This window comes from Coregonus clupeaformis, unplaced genomic scaffold (assembly GCF_020615455.1).
Source record: "Coregonus clupeaformis isolate EN_2021a unplaced genomic scaffold, ASM2061545v1 scaf0081, whole genome shotgun sequence".
Lineage (NCBI taxonomy): Eukaryota > Metazoa > Chordata > Actinopteri > Salmoniformes > Salmonidae > Coregonus > Coregonus clupeaformis.
This window is the reverse complement of record NW_025533536.1, coordinates 590,368-617,500: the sequence shown is the minus strand read 5'-3', so window position 1 is coordinate 617,500 and position 27,133 is coordinate 590,368. Positions and strand designations below refer to the sequence as shown.

The following is a 27,133-nucleotide window of genomic DNA, read 5'->3' as shown; positions in this document are numbered from 1 at the left end:
GGCCGGGTGCTGCAGACTGTTCTAGTGCCCTCGCCAATTCGTTGATATATATGTTGAAGAGGGTGGGGCTTAAACTGCATCCCTGTCTCACACTCTGCCCCATAGGAAATAATTATTTGCTTGTTTTTTTTTCAGTTTTAACCTCACACTAATTGTTTGTGTACATGGATTTTATAAAGTTGTATGTTTTCCCCCCAACACCGCTTTCCATCAATGTATATAGCAGACCCTGATGCCAAATTGAGTCAAAATATTTTTTAAATCAACAAAGCATGAGAAGACTTTTGTTTTGGTTTGTTTGTTTGTCAATTAGGGTGTGCAGGGTGAATACGTGGTCTGTCGTACGTTAATATGGTAAAAAGCCAAATTTGACATTTGCTCAGTACATTGTTTTCACTGAGGAAATTTAGGAGTCTGTTGTTAATGATCATGCAGATGATTTTCCTACGGTTGCTGTTGACGCATATCCCACGGTAGTTCTTGGGGTTGAATTTGTCTCCACTTTTGTGGATTGGGGTGATCAGTCCTTGGTTCCAAATATTGATGAAGATGCCAGAGCTAAGGATGATGTTAAAGAGTTTAAGTATAGCCAATTGGAATTTGTGGTCTGTATATTCTACCATTTCATTTAGGATACCATCAACACCACAGGCCTTTTTGGGTTGAAGGGTTTGTATTTTGTCCTGTAGTTCATTCAATGTACAGTGGGGAAAAAAAGTATTTAGTCAGCCACCAATTGTGCAAGTTCTCCCACTTAAAAAGATGAGAGAGGCCTGTAATTTTCATCATAGGTACACGTCAACTATGACAGACAAAATGAGGGAAAAAAATCCAGAAAATCACATTGTAGGATTTTTAATGAATTTATTTGCAAATTATGGTGGAAAATAAGTATTTGGTCAATAACAAAAGTTTCTCAATACTTTGTTATATATCCTTTGTTGGCAATGACACAGGTCAAACGTTTTCCGTAAGTCTTCACAAGGTTTTCACACACTGTTGCTGGTATTTTGGCCCATTCCTCCATGCAGATCTCCTCTAGAGCAGTGATGTTTTGGGGCTGTCGCTGGGCAACACGGACTTTCAACTCCGTCCAAAGATTTTCTATGGGGGTGAGATCTGGAGACTGGCTAGGCCACTCCAGGACCTTGAAATGCTTCTTACGAAGCCACTCCTTCGTTGCCCGGGCGGTGTGTTTGGGATCATTGTCATGCTGAAAGACCCAGCCACGTTTCATCTTCAGTGCCCTTGCTGATGGAAGGAGGTTTTCACTCAAAATCTCACGATACATGGCCCCATTCATTCTTTCCTTTACACGGATCAGTCGTCCTGGTCCCTTTGCAGAAAAACAGCCCCAAAGCATGATGTTTCCACCCCCATGCTTCACAGTAGGTATGGTGTTCTTTGGATGCAACTCAGCATTCTTTGTCCTCCAAACACGACGAGTTGAGTTTTTACCAAAAAGTTATATTTTGGTTTCATCTGACCATATGACATTCTCCCAATCCTCTTCTGGATCATCCAAATGCACTCTAGCAAACTTCAGACGGGCCTGGACATGTACTGGTTAAGCAGGGGGACACGTCTGGCACTGCAGGATTTGAGTCCCTGGCAGCGTAGTGTGTTACTGATGGTAGGCTTTGTTACTTTGGTCCCAGCTCTCTGCAGGTCATTCACTAGGTCCCCCCGTGTGGTTCTGGGATTTTTGCTCACCGTTCTTGTGATCATTTTGACCCCACGGGGTGAGATCTTGCGTGGAGCCCCAGATCGAGGGAGATTATCAGTGGTCTTGTATGTCTTCCATTTCCTAATAATTGCTCCCACAGTTGATTTCTTCAAACCAAGCTGCTTACCTATTGTAGATTCAGTCTTCCCAGCCTGGTGCAGGTCTACAATTTTGTTTCTGGTGTCCTTTGACAGCTCTTTGGTCTTGGCCATAGTGGTTTGGAGTGTGACTGTTTGAGGTTGTGGACAGGTGTCTTTTATACTGATAACAAGTTCAAACAGGTGCCATTAATACAGGTAACGAGTGGAGGACAGAGGAGCCTCTTAAAGAATAAGTTACAGGTCTGTGAGAGCCAGAAATCTTGCTTGTTTGTAGGTGACCAAATACTTATTTTCCACCATAATTTGCAAATAAATTCATTAAAAATCCTACAATGTGATTTTCTGGGAAAAAAATCTCAATTTGTCTGTCATAGTTGACGTGTACCTATGATGAAAATTACAGGCCTCTCTCATCTTTTTAAGTGGGAGAACTTGCACAATTGGTGGCTGGCTAAATACTTTTTTCCCCACTGTAATTGGAGAATCCAGTGGGTTCTGGTAGTCTTTAATAGCTGAATCTAAGATTTTGAATTGGTCATGTATATGTTTTTGCATTTTGTTCTTTGTTATAGGGCCAAAAATATTGGAGAAGTGGTTTACCCATACATCTCTGTTTTGGATATATAGCTCTTCGTGTTGTTGTTTGTTTAGTGTTCTCCAATTTTCCCAGAAGTGGTTAGAGTCTATGGATTCTTCAATGACATTGAGCTGATTTCTGACATGCTGTAGTTTATTTCGGTATTGTGTTAGTGATTCACCATAGTGAAGGCGTAGGCTCAGGTTTTCTGGGACTCTTGTGTTTTTGGTTGGATAGGTTTCTCAATTTCTTTCTCAGGTTTTTGCATTCTTCATCAAACCATTTGTCACTGTTGTTCATTTTCTTAGTTTGTCTGGTTGAAATGTTTAGATTTGATAGGGAAGCTGAGAGGTGAAATATACTGTTTAGGTTTTCTACTGTCAAGTTTACGCCTTCACTATTGCAGTGAAAATTTTGTCCAGGAAGTTTGAATTTGTTGTTGGCTAATTGTTTTCTGGTAGGTTTCTACACTACCTTCCATCCATCTGTAGCATTTCTTAATAGTATAGTATAGTATAGGATAGGATAGGATAGGATAGGATAGGATAGTATAGTATAGTATAGTATAGTATAGGATAGGATAGGATAGGATAGTATAGTATAGGATAGTATAGTATAGTATAGTATGGTATGGTATGGTATAGTATAGTATAGTATAGTATGGTATAGTATAGTATAGTATAGTATAGTATGGTATAGTATAGTATAGTATAGGATGATGTTTGTTCGGCTTTCATGTGTCATGATTTAGTCTTTGTCTATCTCTCAATTCAAAGGGGCTTTTATTGGCAAGGAAACATGTTTAGAGTGCTCTGTCTCTCTCTCTCTCTCTCTCTCTCTCTCTCTGTGTTTCTCTATCTCACTGTCTATGTCTATTGCTGTCTCTGTCTTTCTGTCTTCAGTAGGACCTCCCTTGTGGTCTGTGTCATCAGTAGGACCCCCCTGGTGGTCTGTGTCTTCAGTAGGTCCTCCCTGGTGGTCTGTGTCTTCAGTAGGTCCTCCCTGGTGGTCTATGTCTTCAGTAGGACCTCCCTGGTGGTCTATGTCTTCAGTAGGACCTCCCTGGTGGTCTATGTCTTCAGTAGGACCTCCCTGGTGGTCTGTGTCTTCAGTAGGTCCTCCCTGGTGGTCTATGTCTTCAGTAGGTCCTCCCTGGTGGTCTATGTCTTCAGTAGGACCTCCCTGGTGGTCTGTGTCTTCAGTAGGTCCTCCCTGGTGGTCTATGTCTTCAGTAGGACCTCCCTGGTGGTCTGTGTCTTCAGTAGGTCCTCCCTGGTGGTCTATGTCTTCAGTAGGACCTCCCTGGTGGTCTATGTCTTCAGTAGGTCCTCCCTGGTGGTCTATGTCTTCAGTGGGACCTCCCTGGTGGTCTGTGTCTTCAGTAGGTCCTCCCTGGTGGTCTATGTCTTCAGTAGGACCTCCCTGGTGGTCTATGTCTTCAGTAGGACCTCCCTGGTGGTCTATGTCTTCAGTAGGACCTCCCTGGTGGTCTATGTCTTCAGTAGGACCTCCCTGGTGGTCTATGTCTTCAGTAGGACCTCCCTGGTGTGTTTGAAGGTCTTTGATGACTGAGTGATGGAGATAGAGATGGAGATGGTCTGAAGAGGCTTCACTCTTTCATGCCATAGACATCTCAATCAATCCCTACCCATAGCTCCAGAGGTGGGCTGCCTGGAGGGGGGGGTGAAGGGAGAGAAGCAGAGGGATGGGGGAAAGAAAGAGAGGTGGTTTGTGTGGGTGGACAACGGGGAGGTGGGGGGTCCGATCCATCTGAGCCGTTGATCGATCTTCTTCCCTCTACCCATCCCTCCATCCATCCATCCATCCCTCCCTCCTGCAGGCCAGTAGGTGCTCCCAGGGGAGTGCTCTGTGTTTGGCTAAGCAGCTGAAGGAAGAGAGAGCTCCATCAGGCAGACCATTAGAGTCGTCCAGACCAGGACAAATGACCAGGGCCCTGTGTCCCAGTCCCAAATGGCACAGTATTCTCTATTTATTGTACTACTTTTGAGCAGGGCCCATAGGGAATAGGGTACCATTTGGGATGCAGCCCAGAGCCCTGTCTGTCTGTCTGTCTGCCTGTCTGTCTGTCTGTCTGTCTGTCAGTCAGAAGCTCAGCCACGGCTGATGGTGGATCCCTGGACCATGACACATTCCTGTGCTGTTTGTCTAGTCAGGTCTGCCCAGGCTTTGAACTGAGCAGCGAGTGAGCAGGCAGATGAATGAATGAATGAATGAATGAACGAACGAACGAACGAAAGAAACGTGTGAAGTATCACTGGTGTGGCTGAAATATGTCTGTGGAGGAGAAGAGGGCCGCCGATGGGCCCGGCTGGTGGTGAAAGCTGGTTTGTTATCTAAAGAGGGGGAATAGAGGAGGAGAAGAGAGGGTGATATAGAGAGGGGGGGGGAGGGGGGGGGGGTAATGGGGTGATGATGGGTCCTCAGGAAGAGATCTTCAGAAACGGTTGAGGGTGTGTGATGGCCGGTCGACTCTCTCTCCTTCCTTCCCTCTCTCTCTCCTTCCTTCCCTCCCTCTCTCCTTCCTTCGCGCTCTCTCTCCTTCCTTCCCTCTCTTTCCTTCCTTCCCTATCTCTCCTTCCTACCCTACCTATCTCCTTCCTTCCCTCTCTCTCTCCTTCCTTCCCTCTCTCTTTCCTTCCTTCGCTCTCCCCTCCCTGTCTCCTTCCTTCCCTCTCACTCTCTTTCCTTCCCTCTCTCTCTCCTTCCTTCCCTCTCTCTCTCCTTCCTTCCTTCCCTTTCACTCTCTTTCCTTCCTTCCTTCCCTCCCTCTCTCCTTCCTTCCCTCTCTCTTTCCTTCCCTCTCTCTCTCCTTCCTTCCCTCCCTCTCTCCTTCCTTCCCTCTCTCTCTCCTTCCTTCCCTCTCTCTCTCCTTCCTTCCTCCCTCCCTCTCTCTCCTTCCTTCCCTCTCTCTCTCTCCTTCCTTCCCTCTCTCTCTCCTTCCTTCCATCTCTCTCTCCTTCCTACCCTCTCTCTCCTTCCTTCTTTCCCTTTCTCTCTTTCCTTCCCTCCCTCTCTCCTTCTTTCCCTCTCTCTCTCTTTCCTTCCTTCCCTCTCTTTCCTCCCTCTCTCTCTCTCCTTCCTTCTCTCTCTCTCCTTCCTTCCCTCTCTCTCTCCTTCCTTCCCTCTCTCTCTCCTTCCTTCCCTCCCTCTCTCCTTCTCTTTGTATTTTATTCTCTCTCTCTCTGACAAAGACGGAATACTTCTACATCGCTGTCTGTCTTTTCAGACTAAACACACTCCTCTGGTGTTGATGTGTCAGTCCAGCCGGCACACACACACAGACACATTGCTGTTCCCACAGATAGACCACTATTTGTCTTGGAGAGGGTGTGTGTGTGTGTGTATGTGTGTGCGCGTGCGTACGTAGGCCTGTGTGTGTTCGCGCACATGTGTGTATGTGTCAGGGATGGGCTGCTGGCCGTATATCACCATAGCCGCCATCCTCCTGATATATGGTTGTTTATCCTGGGCCCACGAGAGAGAGAGAGACAGAGAGAGAGACAGAGAGAGACCGAGAGACAGAGAGAGACAGAGAGAGACAGAGAGACAGAGAGAGAGAGAGAGAGAGAGAGAGAGAGAGAGAGAGAGAGAGAGAGTAGCAGATGGGTTCTGGCTGTTTACTTAGGGACAAAACCCCCTCCTATTGGGTATGTACTACAGACACTACACCAACCAACCAGTAATTGTTGCTCATGATTGCAATTTATTGTTCTCGGGAAAGGAAGAAGGGTTAGAGGAAAGGAGGAGCGATGAAGGGTTAGAGGAAGAGGAGGAGAGATGAAGGGTTAGAGGGAGAGGAGGAGAGATGAAGGGTTAGAGGGAGAGGAGGAGAGATGAAGGGTTAGAGGAGGAGGAGGAGAGATGAAGGGTTAGAGGAAGAGGAGGAGGAGGAGGAGGAGAGATGAAGGGGAAGAGGAAGAGAGATGAAGGGTTAGAGGAGGAGAGATGAAGAGTTAGAGGAGGAGAGATGAAGCGTTAGAGGAGGAGAGATGAAGGGTTAGAGGAGGAGAGATGAAGAGTTAGAGGAGGAGAGATGAAGGGTTAGAGGAAAGGAGGAGAGATGAAGGGTTAGAGGAGGAGGAGGAGAGATGAAGGGTTAGAGGAAGAGGAGGAGGAGGAGAGATGAAGGGGAAGAGGAAGAGAGATGAAGGGTTAGAGGAGGAGAGATGAAGAGTTAGAGGAGGAGAGATGAAGCGTTAGAGGAGGAGAGATGAAGGGTTAGAGGAAGAGGAGGAGAGATGAAGAGTTAGAGGAAGAGAGATGAAGGGTTAGATGAGGAGAGATGAAGAGTTAGAGGAGGAGAGATGAAGGGTTAGAGGAAAGGAGGAGCGATGAAGGGTTAGAGGAAGAGGAGGAGAGATGAAGGGTTAGAGGAAAGGAGGGGCGATGAAGGGTTATAGGAAGAGGAGGAGAGATGAAGGGTTAGAGGGAGAGGAGGAGAGATGAAGGGTTAGAGGAAGAGGACGAGAGATGAAGGGTTAGAGGGAGAGGAGGAGAGATGAAGGGTTAGAGGAAGAGGAGGAGAGATGAAGGGTTAGAGGAGGAGAGATGAAGGGTTAGAGGGAGAGGAGGAGAGATGAAGAGTTAGAGGAAGAGAGATGAAGGGTTAGAGGAGGAGAGATGAAGATTTAGAGGAAGAGGAGGAGAGATGAAGGGTTAGAGGAAGAGGAGGAGAGATGAAGAGTTAGAGGAGGAGAGATGCCATGGCCAGTTTTAGTATTGAATCATGTGCTCTTAACAATGGGAGCTGGACCAGGCATCACGTTTCATTCATCTAGAGACAAGCCTCCTCCTTTAAGACCTTATCTTTTATTCCTGCTGATTAGGGAGAGATGGATGGATGGGGATATACAGGGAACTGCCAGAATAAAGGAAGAGATGGATGGATGGGGATATACAGGGAACTGCCAGATGGATGGATGGGGATATACAGGGAACTGCCAGATGGATGGATGGGGATATACAGGGAACTGCCAGATGGATGGATGGGGATATACAGGGAACTGCCAGATGGATGGATGGGGATATACAGGGAACTGCCAGATGGATGGATGGGGATATACAGGGAACTGCCAGATGGATGGATGGGATATACAGGGAACTGCCAGATGGATGGATGGGGATATACAGGGAACTGCCAGATGGATGGATGGGGATATACAGGGAACTGCCAGATGGATGGATGGGGATATACAGGGAACTGCCAGAGTAAAGGGAACACTTGCATAAATGAGGGATACAAAGTAAACTGAACAAAAATATAAACGCAACATGTAAAGTGTTGGTCCCATGATTCATGAGCTGAAATAAAAGATCCCAGAATTTTTCCATACGAACAAAAAGCTTATTTCTCTCAAATTTTGTGCACAAATTTGTTTACATCGCTGTTATTTAGCATTTCTCCTTTGCCAAGATAATCTATCCACCTGACAGGTGTGGCCTATCAAGAAGCTGATTAAACAGCATGATCATTGCACAGGTGCACCTTGTGCTGAGGACAATAAAAGGCCACTCTAAAATGTGCAGATTTGTCACACAACACGATGCCACAGATGTCTCAAATTTTGAGGGAGCGTGCAATTGGCATGCTGACTGCAGGAATGTCCACTGTACCGGGCAGATGGCAGACAGCGTGTATAGCGTCGTGTGGGCGAGCAGTTTGCTGATGTCTACTTTGTGAATAGAGTGCCCCCTGGTGGCGGTGGGGTTATGGTATGGGCATTTTATCGATGGCAGTTTGAATTGCACAGAGATAACGTGACGAGATCCTGAGGCCCATTGTCGTGCCATTCATCCGCCGCGTCACCTCATGTTTCAGCATGATAATGCACGGCCCCACGTCGCAAGGATCTGTACACAATTCCTGGAAGCTAAAAATGTGCCTACTCACCAGACATGTCACCCATTGAGCATGTTTGGAATGCTCTGGATCGACGCGTACGACAGCGTGTTCCAATTCCTACCAATATCCAGCAACTTCGCACAGCCATGGAAGAAGAGTGGGACAACATTCCCACAGGCCACAATCAACAGCCTGATCAACTCTATGCGAAGGAGATGTGTTGTGCTGCATGAGGCAAATGGTGGTCACACCAGATACTGACTGGTTTTCTGATCCACGCTCCTACTTTTTTTTTAAAGGTATCTGTGACCAACAGATGCATATCTGTATCCCCAGTCATGTGAAATCCATAGATTAGGGCCTAATTTGTATAATTTATATTGACTGATTTCCTTATATGAACTGTAACTCAGTACAATTGTTGAATGTCGCATTTATCTTTTTTTCAGTGTATATCAGTGGAACACTGTAGGAGGGTGTATATCAGTGGAACACTATAGGAGGGTGTATATCAGTGGAACACTGTAGGAGGGTGTATATCAGTGGAACACTGTAGGAGGGTGTATATCAGTGGAACACTGTAGGAGGGTGTATATCAGTGGAACACTATAGGAGGGTGTATATCAGTGGAACACTATAGGAGGGGTGTATATCAGTGGAACACTGTAGGAGGGTGTATATCAGTGGAACACTGTAGGAGGGTGTATATCAGTGGAACACTATAGGAGGGTGTATATCAGTGGAACACTGTAGGAGGGTGTATATCAGTGGAACACTGTAGGAGGGTGTATATCAGTGGAACACTATAGGAGGGTGTATATCAGTGGAACACTATAGGAGGGTGTATATCAGTGGAACACTGTAGGAGGGTGTATATCAGTGGACCACTATAGGAGGGTGTATATCAGTGGAACACTGTAGGAGGGTGTATATCAGTGGAACACTGTAGGAGGGTGTATATCAGTGGAACACTATAGGAGGGTGTATATCAGTGGAACACTATAGGAGGGTGTATATCAGTGGAACACTGTAGGAGGGTGTATATCAGTAGAACACTATAGGAGGGTGTATATCAGTGGAACACTGTAGGAGGGTGTATATCAGTGGAACACTGTAGGAGGGTGTATATCAGTGGAACACTATAGGAGGGTGTATATCAGTGGAACACTGTAGGAGGGTGTATATCAGTGGAACACTATAGGAGGGTGTATATCAGTGGAACACTGTAGGAGGGTGTATATCAGTGGAACACTGTAGTAGGGGTGTATATCAGTGGAACACTATAGGAGGGTGTATATCAGTGGAACACTATAGGAGGGTGTATATCAGTGGAACACTGTAGGAGGGGTGTATATCAGTGGAACACTATAGGAGGGTGTATATCAGTGGAACACTATGGGAGGGTGTATATCAGTGGAACACTGTAGGAGGGTGTATATCAGTGGAACACTGTAGGAGGGTGTATATCAGTGGAACACTGTAGGAGGGGTGTATATCAGTGGAACACTGTAGGAGGGTGTATATCAGTGGAACACTGTAGGAGGGTGTATATCAGTGGAACACTGTAGGAGGGTGTATATCAGTAGAACACTGTAGGAGGGTGTATATCAGTGGAACACTGTAGGAGGGTGTATATCAGTGGAACACTGTAGGAGGGTGTATATCAGTGGAACACTGTAGGAGGGTGTATATCAGTGGAACACTGTAGGAGGGTGTATATCAGTGGAACACTATAGGGAGGGTGTATATCAGTGGAACACTATAGGAGGGTGTATATCAGTGGAACACTGTAGGAGGGTGTATATCAGTAGAACACTGTAGGAGGGTGTATATCAGTGGAACACTATAGGAGGGTGTATATCAGTGGAACACTGTAGGAGGGTGTATATCAGTGGAACACTATGGGAGGGTGTATATCAGTGGAACACTATAGGAGGGTGTATATCAGTGGAACACTGTAGGAGGGTGTATATCAGTGGAACACTATGGGAGGGTGTATATCAGTGGAACACTGTAGGAGGGTGTATATCAGTGGAACACTGTAGGAGGGTGTATATCAGTGGAACACTATAGGAGGGTGTATATCAGTGGAACACTGTAGGAGGGTGTATATCAGTGGAACACTATAGGAGGGTGTATATCAGTGGAACACTGTAGGAGGGTGTATATCAGTGGAACACTGTAGGAGGGTGTATATCAGTGGAACACTGTAGGAGGGTGTATATCAGTGGAACACTATAGGAGGGTGTATATCAGTGGAACACTGTAGGAGGGTGTATATCAGTGGAACACTGTAGGAGGGTGTATATCAGTGGAACACTGTAGGAGGGTGTATATCAGTGGAACACTATAGGAGGGTGTATATCAGTGGAACACTATAGGAGGGTGTATATCAGTGGAACACTATAGGAGGGTGTATATCAGTGGAACACTATGGGAGGGTGTATATCAGTGGAACACTGTAGGAGGGTGTATATCAGTGGAACACTGTAGGAGGGTGTATATCAGTGGAACACTGTAGGAGGGTGTATATCAGTGGAACACTGTAGGAGGGTGTATATCAGTGGAACACTATAGGAGGGTGTATATCAGTGGAACACTATAGGAGGGTGTATATCAGTGGAACACTGTAGGAGGGTGTATATCAGTAGAACACTATAGGAGGGTGTATATCAGTGGAACACTGTAGGAGGGTGTATATCAGTGGAACACTGTGGGAGGGTGTATATCAGTGGAACACTATAGGAGGGTGTATATCCAGTGGAACACTGTAGGAGGGTGTATATCAGTGGAACACTGTAGGAGGGTGTATATCAGTGGAACACTGTAGGAGGGTGTATATCAGTGGAACACTATAGGAGGGTGTATATCAGTGGAACACTATAGGAGGGTGTATATCAGTGGAACACTGTAGGAGGGGTGTATATCAGTAGAACACTATAGGAGGGTGTATATCAGTGGAACACTGTAGGAGGGTGTATATCAGTGGAACACTGTAGGAGGGTGTATATCAGTGGAGACACTATAGGAGGGTGTATATCAGTGGAACACTGTAGGAGGGTGTATATCAGTGGAACACTATAGGAGGGTGTATATCAGTGGAACACTGTAGGAGGGTGTATATCAGTGGAACACTGTAGGAGGGTGTATATCAGTGGAACACTATAGGAGGGTGTATATCAGTGGAACACTATAGGAGGGTGTATATCAGTGGAACACTGTAGGAGGGTGTATATCAGTAGAACACTGTAGGAGGGTGTATATCAGTGGAACACTGTAGGAGGGTGTATATCAGTGGAACACTATGGGAGGGTGTATATCAGTGGAACACTATAGGAGGGTGTATATCAGTGGAACACTGTAGGAGGGTGTATATCAGTGGAACACTGTAGGAGGGTGTATATCAGTGGAACACTGTAGGAGGGTGTATATCAGTGGAACACTGTAGGAGGGTGTATATCAGTGGAACACTGTAGGAGGGTGTATATCAGTGGAACACTGTAGGAGGGTGTATATCAGTGGAAAACTATGGGAGGGTGTATATCAGTGGAACACTGTAGGAGGGTGTATATCAGTGGAACACTGTAGGAGGGTGTATATCAGTGGAACACTGTAGGAGGTGTATATCAGTGGAACACTGTAGGAGGGTGTATATCAGTAGAACACTGTAGGAGGGTGTATATCAGTGGAACACTGTAGGAGGGTGTATATCAGTGGAACACTGTAGGAGGGTGTATATCAGTGGAACACTGTAGGAGGGTGTATATCAGTAGAACACTGTAGGAGGGTGTATATCAGTGGAACACTATAGGAGGGTGTATATCAGTGGAACACTGTAGGAGGGTGTATATCAGTGGAACACTATAGGAGGGTGTATATCAGTGGAACACTATAGGAGGGTGTATATCAGTGGAGACACTGTAGGAGGGTGTATATCAGTGGAACACTGTAGGAGGGGTGTATATCAGTGGAACACTGTAGGAGGGTGTATATCAGTGGAACACTGTAGGAGGGTGTATATCAGTGGAACACTGTAGGAGGGTGTATATCAGTAGAACACTGTAGGAGGGTGTATATCAGTGGAACACTGTAGGAGGGGGTGTATATCAGTGGAACACTGTAGGAGGTGTATATCAGTGGAACACTGTAGGAGGTGTATATCAGTAGAACACTGTAGGAGGGTGTATATCAGTGGAACACTATAGGAGGGTGTATATCAGTGGAACACTGTAGGAGGGTGTATATCAGTGGAACACTATAGGAGGGTGTATATCAGTGGAACACTATAGGAGGGTGTATATCAGTGGAACACTGTAGGAGGGTGTATATCAGTGGAACACTGTAGGAGGGTGTATATCAGTGGAACACTATAGGAGGGTGTATATCAGTGGAACACTGTAGGAGGGTGTATATCAGTGGAACACTATAGGAGGGTGTATATCAGTGGAACACTATAGGAGGGTGTATATCAGTGGAACACTGTAGGAGGGTGTATATCAGTGGACCACTATAGGAGGTGTATATCAGTGGAACACTGTAGGAGGGTGTATATCAGTGGAACACTGTAGGAGGGGTGTATATCAGTGGAACACTATAGGAGGGTGTATATCAGTGGAACACTATAGGAGGGTGTATATCAGTGGAACACTGTAGGAGGGTGTATATCAGTGGAACACTATAGGAGGGTGTATATCAGTGGAACACTGTAGGAGGGGTGTATATCAGTGGAACACTGTAGGAGGGTGTATATCAGTGGAACACTATAGGAGGGGTGTATATCAGTGGAACACTGTAGGAGGGTGTATATCAGTGGAGACACTATGGGGGGTGTATATCAGTGGAACACTGTAGGAGGAGTGTATATCAGTGGAACACTGTAGTAGGGTGTATATCAGTGGAACACTATAGGAGGGTGTATATCAGTGGAACACTATAGGAGGGTGTATATCAGTGGAACACTGTAGGAGGGTGTATATCAGTGGAACACTATAGGAGGGTGTATATCAGTGGAACACTATGGGAGGGTGTATATCAGTGGAACACTGTAGGAGGGTGTATATCAGTGGAACACTGTAGGAGGGTGTATATCAGTGGAACACTGTAGGAGGGTGTATATCAGTAGAACACTGTAGGAGGGTGTATATCAGTGGAACACTGTAGGAGGGTGTATATCAGTGGAACACTGTAGGAGGGTGTATATCAGTAGAACACTGTAGGAGGGTGTATATCAGTGGAACACTGTAGGAGGGTGTATATCAGTGGAACACTGTAGGAGGGTGTATATCAGTGGAACACTGTAGGAGGGTGTATATCAGTGGAACACTGTAGGAGGGTGTATATCAGTGGAACACTATAGGAGGGTGTATATCAGTGGAACACTATAGGAGGGTGTATATCAGTGGAACACTGTAGGAGGGTGTATATCAGTAGAACACTGTAGGAGGGTGTATATCAGTGGAACACTATAGGAGGGTGTATATCAGTGGAACACTGTAGGAGGGTGTATATCAGTGGAACACTATGGGAGGGTGTATATCAGTGGAACACTATAGGAGGGTGTATATCAGTGGAACACTGTAGGAGGGTGTATATCAGTGGAACACTATGGGAGGGTGTATATCAGTGGAACACTGTAGGAGGGTGTATATCAGTGGAACACTGTAGGAGGGTGTATATCAGTGGAACACTATAGGAGGGTGTATATCAGTGGAACACTGTAGGAGGGTGTATATCAGTGGAACACTATAGGAGGGTGTATATCAGTGGAACACTGTAGGAGGGTGTATATCAGTGGAACACTGTAGGAGGGTGTATATCAGTGGAACACTGTAGGAGGGTGTATATCAGTGGAGACACTATAGGAGGGTGTATATCAGTGGAACACTGTAGGAGGGTGTATATCAGTGGAACACTGTAGGAGGGTGTATATCAGTGGAACACTGTAGGAGGGTGTATATCAGTGGAACACTATAGGAGGGTGTATATCAGTGGAACACTATAGGAGGGTGTATATCAGTGGAACACTATAGGAGGGTGTATATCAGTGGAACACTATAGGAGGGTGTATATCAGTGGAACACTGTAGGAGGGTGTATATCAGTGGAACACTGTAGGAGGGTGTATATCAGTGGAACACTGTAGGAGGGTGTATATCAGTGGAACACTGTAGGAGGGTGTATATCAGTGGAACACTATAGGAGGGTGTATATCAGTGGAACACTATAGGAGGGTGTATATCAGTGGAACACTGTAGGAGGGTGTATATCAGTAGAACACTATAGGAGGGTGTATATCAGTGGAACACTGTAGGAGGGTGTATATCAGTGGAACACTGTAGGAGGGTGTATATCAGTGGAACACTATAGGAGGGTGTATATCAGTGGAACACTGTAGGAGGGTGTATATCAGTGGAACACTGTAGGAGGGTGTATATCAGTGGAACACTGTAGGAGGGTGTATATCAGTGGAACACTATAGGAGGGTGTATATCAGTGGAACACTATAGGAGGGTGTATATCAGTGGAACACTGTAGGAGGGTGTATATCAGTAGAACACTATAGGGAGGGTGTATATCAGTGGAACACTGTAGGAGGGTGTATATCAGTGGAACACTGTAGGAGGTGTATATCAGTGGAACACTATAGGAGGGTGTATATCAGTGGAACACTGTAGGAGGGTGTATATCAGTGGAACACTATAGGAGGGTGTATATCAGTGGAACACTGTAGGAGGGTGTATATCAGTGGAACACTGTAGGAGGGTGTATATCAGTGGAACACTATAGGAGGGTGTATATCAGTGGAACACTATAGGAGGGTGTATATCAGTGGAACACTGTAGGAGGGTGTATATCAGTAGAACACTGTAGGAGGGTGTATATCAGTGGAACACTGTAGGAGGGTGTATATCAGTGGAACACTATGGGAGGGTGTATATCAGTGGAACACTATAGGAGGGTGTATATCAGTGGAACACTGTAGGAGGGTGTATATCAGTGGAACACTGTAGGAGGGTGTATATCAGTGGAACACTGTAGGAGGGTGTATATCAGTGGAACACTGTAGGAGGGTGTATATCAGTGGAACACTGTAGGAGGGTGTATATCAGTGGAACACTGTAGGAGGGTGTATATCAGTGGAACACTATGGGAGGGTGTATATCAGTGGAACACTATAGGAGGGTGTATATCAGTGGAACACTGTAGGAGGGTGTATATCAGTGGAACACTGTAGGAGGGTGTATATCAGTGGAACACTGTAGGAGGGTGTATATCAGTAGAACACTGTAGGAGGGTGTATATCAGTGGAACACTGTAGGAGGGTGTATATCAGTGGAACACTGTAGGAGGGTGTATATCAGTAGAACACTGTAGGAGGGTGTATATCAGTGGAACACTATAGGAGGGTGTATATCAGTGGAACACTGTAGGAGGGTGTATATCAGTGGAACACTATGGGAGGGTGTATATCAGTGGAACACTGTAGGAGGGTGTATATCACTGATATACACCCTCCTACAGTGTTCCACTGATATACACCCTCCTATAGTGTTCCACTGATATACACCCTCCTACAGTGTGATATACACCCTAAAAAAAATCAAAAAACATATTTTCACTTTGTCATTATGGGGTATTGTGTGTAGATGGGTGAGAAAAAAGGATGGTGCGTTTTCCATACCAGGCGGCGATGCAGCCAGTCAAGATGCTCTTGATGGTGCAGCTGTATAACTTTTTGAGGATCCGAGGGCCCTTACCAAATATTTTCAGCCTCCTGAGGGGGAAGAGGCGCTGTCGTACACACTGTGTTGGTGTGTGTAAACCATGTTAATTCCTTAGTGATGTGGACACCGAGGAACTGGAAGCTCTGGACCCGCTCCACTATAGCCCCGTCGATGGGGGCGTGTTCGGCCCTCTGTTTCCTGTAGTCCACCATCTGCTCCTTTGTCTTGCTGACAGTCTCTGAGAGTCTCTGCAAAGTCTCGGACATCCTCCCTGTAGGCTGTCTCATCGCCGTCGGTGATCAGGTCTACCACTGTTGTGTCATCAGCAAACTTGGTGTTGGAGTCGTGTGTGGCCACGAAGTAATGGGTGAACAGGGAGTACAGGAGGGGACTTAGCACACACCCCTGAGGGGCTCACGTGTTGAGGGTCAGCGTGGCGGAGTTGCTGTTGCTTACCCTCACCACCTGGGGTTGTCCGGTCAGGAAGTCCAGGATCCAGTTGCAGAGGGTGGTGTTCAGTCCCAGGGTCCTTAGCTTAGTGATGAGCTTGGAGACGACTATGGTGTTGAACGCTGAGCTGTGGTCTATGAACAGCATTCTCACATAGTTATTCCCCCTCTTGTCCAGGTGGGAAAGGGCAGTGTGGTGCAATTGAGATTGCGTCATCTGTGGATCTGTTGGGGCGGTATGTGAATTGGAGTGGGTCCAGGGTGTCTGGGATGTTCGTGTTGATGTGTGTCATGACCAGCCTTTCAAAGCACTTCATAATACAGATGTGAGCGCTACAGGGCGATAGTCATTTAGGCAGGTTACTTTGGAGTTCTTGGGAACAGGGACAATTGTGGTCATTTTGAGATAAAAAATGTGTTGTGATTACAGCTGTAAACATATAGGGATTACATACATAAACACAAGGAGAGATTGAAAATGTCAGTGAAGACACTTGCCAGCTGGTCTGTCCTGCTTTGACAACGCGCCCTGGTATTCCGTCTGGCCCGGCGGCCTTGCAAGTGTTAACCTGTTTAAAAGTTTTACTCTACATCGGCCACGGAGAGGGAGATTGCACAGTCATCCGGAACAACGGGCTTTCACGCAAGACTCAGTGTTGTATTCGTCGAAGCGAGCACAGAGCTTCGAAAGTGATCAGGTGATATGTCATGGTTACTTGTGAGATGTTAATATGTTTGAGGAGTTGTTGGCCAGTTTCCAATCATAGTAGAGGAGAGAGAGGAAAGGAGGGGTGGAGAGAGAGGAAAGGAGGGGTGGAGAGAGAGGAAAGGAGGGGTGGAGAGAGAGGAAAGGAGGGGTGGAGAGAGAGGAAAGGAGGGTGGAGAGAGAGAGGAAAGGAGGGGGTGGAGAGAGAGGAAAGGAGGGGTGGAGAGAGAGGAAAGGAGGGGTGGAGAGAGAGGAAAGGAGTGACTGGGTGAGAACTCAGAGAAAGAGAGAGAGTTCTTCAGATCTGTGTTTCTCTCTCTGTTTCCCGCCTTTCTCAGGCGATGACGGTAGTGTAGGTATAGGGTAGTTTGGGGGTGCGTTTAGGGGTGGTTTTGATGCGGGGGGTTGGGGTGGGTGGTAATGTGGGGGGTGCACAGCGGGACCTGGTGGTGTCATCTCAGCAGATTTTATAATCTCCCTCTCTCTTTCTTTTCTCCTCCTCTTAGGAGAGAGAGGGGAGAGCGAGGGGGGGAGAAGGTGGGGAGGGGGGGAATAGAGAAGGGGGGGGGGGCACATCTGGACCTCATCTCAAGAGTCTGTCGGGGATCAGCAGCCTGGTAGGATCAGATCAGTCCAGTTTGGCCTGGTTAAACTCAGCTCAGTCCAGTTTGGCCTGGTTAAACTCAGTCCAGTCCAGTTTGGTCTGGTTAAACTCAGCTCAGTCGATTCTAGTTTGGCCCACTTAGACCTACTTTGATGCATCAGGTGTCCAGAGAATGTCAGGTTGTTTCAGGTTTCAGATCAGATGTCCACTGTCCAGACAGGGAATGTCGGGTTGTGTCCAAGACAGCTGATGGCCAGAACAGTAGAGGCTACAGAGAGCTCTGCCATGGTAATAGAATGAACGTTGGTTAAGGACCCCTCAGATAGCGTTCCACCAATGGGAAAATAAATCTGGTTATTTATTGCAACACTAAATGTGATTTTATTTTAGTTGTACTAAACCACAGACAACAAAGTTGTGTGTGTGTGTGTGTGTGTGTGTGTGTCCAGATGTGTTTCATTCTAACAGTGGATCATGATGTCATACAGTGTATTTCTGTCAATAGATGTGGTAAATAAGTCAATGGAACTTGACTCAAACAATGGAAATGCCATTGAAACGTGTGGGAGAAAGATCCCGAATCTCCCCCCAGCAGAATTATCCTACACTTAGGCTGTTGTTTATATGTCTATTTCACACTATATTCAGGTAAACATCTGACTATAATGCTTGTATGAATGTCAACCCCAGCACATGTTCATGTCATCATCACCAATCAACTGCATTACAGTTAAAAAAACGACTTTGACTACCACCACCGATTTCTGCATAGTAGCTATGCTAACCAGCTTATACGAACGGGAATCAGCATTTAGCAGTCACTTCTTCTGAACCTGGAAGGGGACTTCTAAATGTTATGCAGCAAAAACAGCCACATTTATCCAAATGGGACTTTAGTCAGCACATTGTGGGCCTGTTAGATTACATAAATCATGATGGATTTGACCAATTTCTACTTTGTTGGAACAGATTTGTTGAATGTGTGCCAATCCGGCGTCCTTCTACTATCCCCCACAGTCTGCGTTCCATTGGCCTCTTTACCACATCTTCCCCTTCATCTACCACATACCATTACCACATCTTCCCCTTCATCTACCACATACCATTACCGCATCTTCATCTACCACATACCATTACCACATCTTCCCCTTCATTTACCACATACCATTACCACATCTTCCCCTTCATCTACCACATACCATTACCACATCTCCCCCTTCATCTACCACATACCATTACCACATCTCCCCCTTCATCTACCACATACCATTACCGCATCTTCCCCTTCATCTACCACATACCATTACCACATCTTCCCCTTCATCTACCACATACCATTACCGCATCTTCCCCTTCATCTACCACATACCATTACCACATCTTCCCCTTCATCTACCACATACCATTACCACATCTCCCCCTTCATCTACCACATACCATTACCACATCTCCCCCTTCATCTACCACATACCATTACCACATATTCCCCTTCATCTACCACATACCATTACCACATCTCCCCCTTCATCTACCACATACCATTACCACATCTTCCCCTTCATCTACCACATACCATTACCGCATCTTCCCCTTCATCTACCACATACCATTACCACATCTCCCCTTCATCTACCACATACCATTACCACATCTTCCCCTTCATCTACCACATACCATTACCGCATCTTCATCTACCACATACCATTACCACATCTTCCCCTTCATCTACCACATACCATTACCACATCTTCCCCTTCATCTACCACATACCATTACCACATCTCCCCCTTCATCTACCACATACCATTACCACATCTTCCCCTTCATCTACCACATACCATTACCACATCTTCCCTTTCATCTACCACATACCATTACCACATCTTCCCCTTCATCTACCACATACCATTACCACATCTTCCCCTTCATCTACCACATACCATTACCACATCTACCCCTTCATCTACCACATACCATTACCACATCTTCCCCTTCATCTACCACATACCATTACCACATCTCCCCCTTCATCTACCACATACCATTACCACATCTCCCCCTTCATCTACCACATACCATTACCGCATCTTCATCTACCACATACCATTACCGCATCTTCCCCTTCATCTACCACATACCATTACCACATCTCCCCTTCATCTACCACATACCATTACCACATCTTCCCCTTCATCTACCACATACCATTACCGCATCTTCATCTACCACATACCATTACCACATCTTCCCCTTCATCTACCACATACCATTACCACATCTTCCCCTTCATCTACCACATACCATTACCACATCTCCCCCCTTCATCTACCACATACCATTACCACATCTTCCCCTTCATCTACCACATACCATTACCACATCTTCCCTTTCATCTACCACATACCATTACCACATCTTCCCCTTCATCTACCACATACCATTACCACATCTTCCCCTTCATCTACCACATACCATTACCACATCTACCCCTTCATCTACCACATACCATTACCGCATCTTCCCCTTCATCTACCACATACCATTACCACATCTTCCCCTTCATCTACCACATACCATTACCACATCTTCCCCTTCATCTACCACATACCATTACCACATCTTCCCCTTCATCTACCACATACCATTACCACATCTTCCCCTTCATCTACCACATACCATTACCACATCTTCCCCTTCATCTACCACATACCATTACCACATCTTCCCCTTCATCTACCACATACCATTACCACATCTCCCCCTTCATCTACCACATACCATTACCACATCTCCCCCTTCATCTACCACATACCATTACCGCATCTTCATCTACCACATACCATTACCGCATCTTCATCTACCACATACCATTACCGCATCTTCACCTATCACATACCATTACCCTTCACCTATCACATACCATTACCACATACCATTACCCTTCACCTATCACATACCATTACCACATCTTCACCTATCACATACCAGTACCCTTCACCTATCACATACCATTACCACATACCAGTACCCTTCACCTATCACATACCATTACCCTTCATTACCACAAAGCTTCTTGTTCTACTTCTTCTGTTTATGCTGCACAAGAAAGATCCATTAAATTTCATGGAAGAGCTTTTCACAAACAAAGCATTTGTCACAAATTGCTTCACAGCAACCCATCATCGATTCGAACCAGCAATGTATTGGTTACTGGCCCGACGCTCTCTCGCCGCCCACAACCATGGACCAAATCTTCCATTGGATAGCCTATTGCTCAGCAGACATTGGGTCTGCCTCCCAAATGCCACTCTATTCCCTATGTAACGCACTACTTTTGACCAGGGCCCTTAGGACCAGTCAAAAGTAGTGCGTTACATAGGATGCAGACAGAGTTGTATCTGTTAGTGTATCTGTTAGCAGTGTGTGTTGTTAGTAGTCAATGTCTGTTGCTGTGTTTCTAAGCCAGTGTGTGTGATTGATAGGTATTGTAGGCCTGAAGCTGTTTACATTGTGTCAGTGGTCCGGAATGCAGATGGGACAAGTGATTGACTTAGGAAAATGCAGGCAGCCAAACACAAAGTGGAAATGTTAACCCAATAACACTAGACAAACACAGTGAGGGGGAAACACACACACACACACACACGCACAGAAAGACACACACACAATCAGTAAGTCATTAACACACACACACACATACACTAAAACACACACATATTAGCCCAATAACGCTAGATGAACATTTAGGGGAACGGTGCCAAAGCCAACATGGGGAGAAGGGAACGTTTCACTAGTCCTGTGTTTCACTAGTCCTGTGTTTCACTAGTCCTGCGTTTCACTAGTCCTGCGTTTCACTAGTCCTGCGTTTCACTAGTCCTGCGTTTCACTAGTCCTGCGTTTCACTAGTCCTGCGTTTCACTAGTCCTGTGTTTCACTAGTCCTGTGTTTCACTAGTCCTGCGTTTCACTAGTCCTGCGTTTCACTAGTCCTGCGTTTCACTAGTCCTGCGTTTCACTAGTCCTGCGTTTCACTAGTCCTGCGTTTCACTAGTCCTGTGTTTCACTAGTCCTGCATGTTGGAGCTCGAAGCCTAAGATTTTCACTGTACCCTGCAATCACACCTGCAACCTTGTACATGTGACTATTAAACCATCTGAACAATATGAATATGTTAGAAGGGAGAAGGGAAGGTGTCCTGTTGGCATTGGGTTTTTCAGACTAAGTGTCCGTGTTAGAAGGGAGAGTGTCCTGTTGGCATTGGGTTTCTCAGACTAAGTGTCCGTGTTAGAAGGGAGAGTGTCCTGTTGGCATTGGGTTTCTCAGACTAAGTGTCCGTGTTAGAAGGGAGAGTGTCCTGTTGGCATTGGGTTTTTCAGACTAAGTGTCCGTGTTAGAAGGGAGAGTGTCCTGTTGGCATTGGGTTTCTCAGACTAAGTGTCTGTGTTAGAAGGGAGTGTCCTGTTGGCATTGGATTTCTCAGACTAAGTGTCCGTGTTAGAAGGGAGAGTGTCCTGTTGGCATTGGATTTCTCAGACTAAGTGTCCGTGTTAGAAGGGAGAGTGTCCTGTTGGCATTGGGTTTTTCAGACTAAGTGTCCGTGTTAGAAGGGAGAGTGTCCTGTTGGCATTGGGTTTCTCAGACTAAGTGTCCGTGTTAGAAGGGAGTGTCCTGTTGGCATTGGATTTCTCAGACTAAGTGTCCGTGTTAGAAGGGAGAGTGTCCTGTTGGCATTGGGTTTTTCAGACTAAGTGTCCGTGTTAGAAGGGAGAGTGTCCTGTTGGCATTGGGTTTCTCAGACTAAGTGTCCGTGTTAGAAGGGAGTGTCCTGTTGGCATTGGATTTCTCAGACTAAGTGTCCGTGTTAGAAGGGAGAGTGTCCTGTTGGCATTGGGTTTCTCAGACTAAGTGTCCGTGTTAGAAGGGAGAGTGTCCTGTTGGCATTGGGTTTCTCAGACTAAGTGTCCGTGTTAGAAGGGAGAGTGTCCTGTTGGCATTGGGTTTCTCAGACTAAGTGTCCGTGTTAGAAGGGAAAGTGTCCTGTTGGCATTGGGTTTCTCAGACTAAGTGTCCGTGTTACATTTTACATTTTAGTCATTTAGCAGACGCTCTTATCCAGAGCGACTTACAGTTAGTGAGTGCATACATTATATATATATTTTTTATACAGGCCCCCTGTGGGAATCGAACCCACAAACCTGCCGGCCATTCCCTCCCCTACCCTGGACGACGCTGGGCCAATTGTGCGCCGCCCCATGGGTCTCCCGGTCGCGGCCGGCTACAACAGAGCCTGGATTCGAACCAGGATCTCTAGTGGCACAGCCTTAGACCACTGCGCCACTCGGGAGACAGAAGGGAGAGTGTCCTGTTGGCATTGGGTTTCTCAGACTAAGTGTCCGTGTTAGAAGGGAGAGTGTCCTGTTGGCATTGGGTTTCTCAGAATAAGTGTCCGTGTTAGAAGGGAGAGTGTCCTGTTGGCATTGGGTTTCTCAGACTAAGTGTCCGTGTTAGAAGGGAGAGTGTCCTGTTGGCATTGGGTTTCTCAGACTAAGTGTCCGTGTTAGAAGGGAGAGTGTCCTGTTGGCATTGGGTTTCTCAGACTAAGTGTTGTTTGAAAAGCATCTGAACGGTGACACTCAGTCCCTCCTTCTCTCCCTCCCTCTCTCACTGGGCCACCTGTTCTTCTTCTCTCTCTCTCTCTCTCTCTCTCCGCAGGCTGCTCTAAGTGCCTTGAAACAGCTGTCGGAGCAGGGAGTGGACACGGTGGACGGCCCTATCAAGGTAAAACACGGAGCATCTATAATGCCACATAGACACTAGTGGGCGATTCCACGCCAGCATGGCCCCACAATATACTGAACAAAAATACAGTATAAACGCAAACATGCAATCATTTCATTGATTTTTACTGCGTTACAGTTCATGAGGAAATCAGCCAATTGAAATTAATTAATTAGGCCCTGATCTATGGATTTCACATGCATCTGTTGGTCACCGATACCTTAAAAAAGATGGGCCTCACAGTGGGCCTTAGGATGTCGTCACAGTATTTTTGTGCATTCAAATTGCCATCGATACAGTCTGTATGTAATATCGTATACCGTCTGTATGTAATATCGTATACCGTCTGTATGTAATATCGTATACCGTCTGTATGTAATATCGTATACCGTCTGTATGTAATATCGTATACAGTCTGTATGTAATATCGTATACCGTCTGTATGTAATATCGTATACAGTCTGTATGTAATATCGTATACAGTCTGTATGTAATATCGTATACCGTCTGTATGTAATATCGTATACCGTCTGTATGTAATATCGTATACAGTCTGTATGTAATATCGTATACCGTCTGTATGTAATATCGTATACCGTCTGTATGTAATATCGTATACAGTCTGTATGTAATATCGTATACCGTCTGTATGTAATATCGTATACCGTCTGTATGTAATATCGTATACAGTATGTATGTAATATCGTATACAGTCTGTATGTAATATCGTATACAGTCTGTATGTAATATCGTATACAGTCTGTATGTAATATCGTATACAGTCTGTATGTAATATCGTATACAGTCTGTATGTAATATTGTATACAGTATGTATGTAATATCGTATACAGTCTATGTAATATCGTATACCGTCTGTATGTAATATCGTATACAGTATGTATGTAATATCGTATACAGTCTGTATGTAATATCGTATACCATTCTGTATGTAATATCGTATACAGTATGTATGTAATATTCGTATACAGTCTGTATGTAATATCGTATACCATTCTGTTGTATATATGTATACAGTCTGTATGTAATATCGTATACAGTCTGTATGTAATATCGTATACAGTCTGTATGTAATATCGTATACCGTCTGTATGTAATATCGTATACCGTCTGTATGTAATATCGTTATACAGTATGTATGTAATATCGTATACCGTCTGTATGTAATATCGTATACAGTCTGTATGTAATATCGTATACCGTCTGTATGTAATATCGTATACAGTCTGTATGTAATATCGTATACCGTCTGTATGTAATATCGTATACCGTCTGTATGTAATATCGTATACAGTCTGTATGTAATATCGTATACCGTCTGTATGTAATATCGTATACAGTCTGTATGTAATATCGTATACCGTCTGTATGTAATATCGTATACAGTCTGTATGTAATATCGTATACAGTCTGTATGTAATATCGTATACCGTCTGTATGTAATATCGTATACAGTCTGTATGTAATATCGTATACAGTCTGTATGTAATATCGTATACCGTCTGTATGTAATATCGTATACCGTCTGTATGTAATATCGTATACGGTCTGTATGTAATATCGTATACGGTCTGTATGTAATATCGTATACAGTCTGTATGTAATATCGTATACCGTCTGTATGTAATATCGTATACCGTCTATGTAATATCGTATACAGTCTGTATGTAATATCGTATACAGTCTGTATGTAATATCGTATACAGTCTGTATGTAATATCGTATACCGTCTGTATGTAATATCGTATACCGTCTGTATGTAATATCGTATACAGTCTGTATGTAATATCGTATACAGTCTGTATGTAATATCGTATACCGTCTGTATGTAATATCGTATACCGTCTGTATGTAATATCGTATACAGTCTGTATGTAATATCGTATACCGTCTGTATGTAATATCGTATACGGTCTGTATGTAATATCGTATACAGTCTGTATGTAATATCGTATACCATTCTGTATGTAATATCGTATACAGTCTGTATGTAATATCGTATACAGTCTGTATGTAATATCGTATACAGTCTGTATGTAATATCGTATACCGTCTGTATGTAATATCGTATACAGTCTGTATGTAATATCGTATACCATTCTGTATGTAATATCGTATACAGTCTGTATGTAATATCGTATACAGTCTGTATGTAATATCGTATACAGTCTGTATGTAATATCGTATACCGTCTGTATGTAATATCGTATACAGTCTGTATGTAATATCGTATACAGTCTGTATGTAATATCGTATACAGTCTGTATGTAATATCGTATACGGTCTGTATGTAATATCGTATACGGTCTGTATGTAATATCGTATACAGTCTGTATGTAATATCGTATACAGTGTGTATGTAATATCGTATACCGTCTGTATGTAATATCGTATACAGTCTGTATGTAATATCGTATACAGTCTGTATGTAATATCGTATACAGTCTGTATGTAATATCGTATACAGTCTGTATGTAATATCGTATACAGTCTGTATGTAATATCGTATACCGTCTGTATGTAATATCGTATACAGTCTGTATGTAATATCGTATACCGTCTGTATGTAATATCGTATACAGTCTGTATGTAATATCGTATACCATTCTGTATGTAATATCGTATACAGTCTGTATGTAATATCGTATACAGTCTGTATGTAATATCGTATACAGTCTGTATGTAATATCGTATACTGTCTGTATGTAATATCGTATACCGTCTGTATGTAATATCGTATACAGTCTGTATGTAATATCGTATACCGTCTGTATGTAATATCGTATACCATTCTGTATGTAATATCGTATACAGTCTGTATGTAATATCGTATACCGTCTGTATGTAATATCGTATACCGTCTGTATGTAATATCGTATACCGTCTGTATGTAATATCGTATACAGTATGTATGTAATATCGTATACAGGAAAGGAGGTTTGTCCTTTAAATGTCACAGAGCTGTAGGCTGTAAAGGCTGCAGGGAATTACATGAGGGTGTAGTGTAGTGTAGTGTGTAGGGTAGGGTGTAGTGCGTAGTAGGGTAGTGTGTAGTGTAGTGTAGTGCAGTGTGTAGTGTGGTGTGTAGTGCAGTGTGTAGTGTAGTGTGTAGGGTAGGGTGTAGTGCGTAGTAGGGTAGTGTGTAGTGTGTAGTGTGTGTAGTGTAGTGTAGTGTATAGTGTGTGTGTGTAGTGTGTGTAGTGCAGTGTGTAGTGTAGTGTGTAGTGTGTGTGTGTGTGTCCACTCCGCTCTGCATTTACATATAACCCCCCCCCACTCCACCCCCACCCCTCCTCCACATGCCCCGCTTTGCATGATGGTTATCTATCTGTCACCACTACACCAGAGTCTGGTCATGGGCCAACCAGTTATACACACACACACACACACACACACACACACACACACACACACACACACACACACACACAACCACTCCACTGTGGGAAACACATGGCTCCTTCCACTGGACCTCCCGCGTCACCCTCCACCCCCCTCCCGCGTCACCCTCCACCCCCCTCCCGCGTCACCCTCCACCCCCCTCCCGCGTCACCCTCCACCCCCCTCCCGGCCTCCAGGAACGGCTCCA

The 27,133-nt window shown here is 44.9% G+C and overlaps 1 protein-coding gene across 1 annotated transcript in view; it reads left to right on the top strand.

Moving 5' to 3' along the window:
- Positions 1–27,133, top strand: part of stau2 (staufen double-stranded RNA binding protein 2) — a gene marked incomplete at its 5' end in the record, with an annotated part of 268,867 nt that overhangs the window by 210,561 nt on the left and 31,173 nt on the right. Inside the window, one exon of the mRNA XM_045213151.1 lies at positions 23,461–23,526. Within this exon, the coding sequence (XP_045069086.1) occupies positions 23,461–23,526 (66 nt within the window). The remainder of the gene's footprint in view (positions 1–23,460; positions 23,527–27,133) is intronic.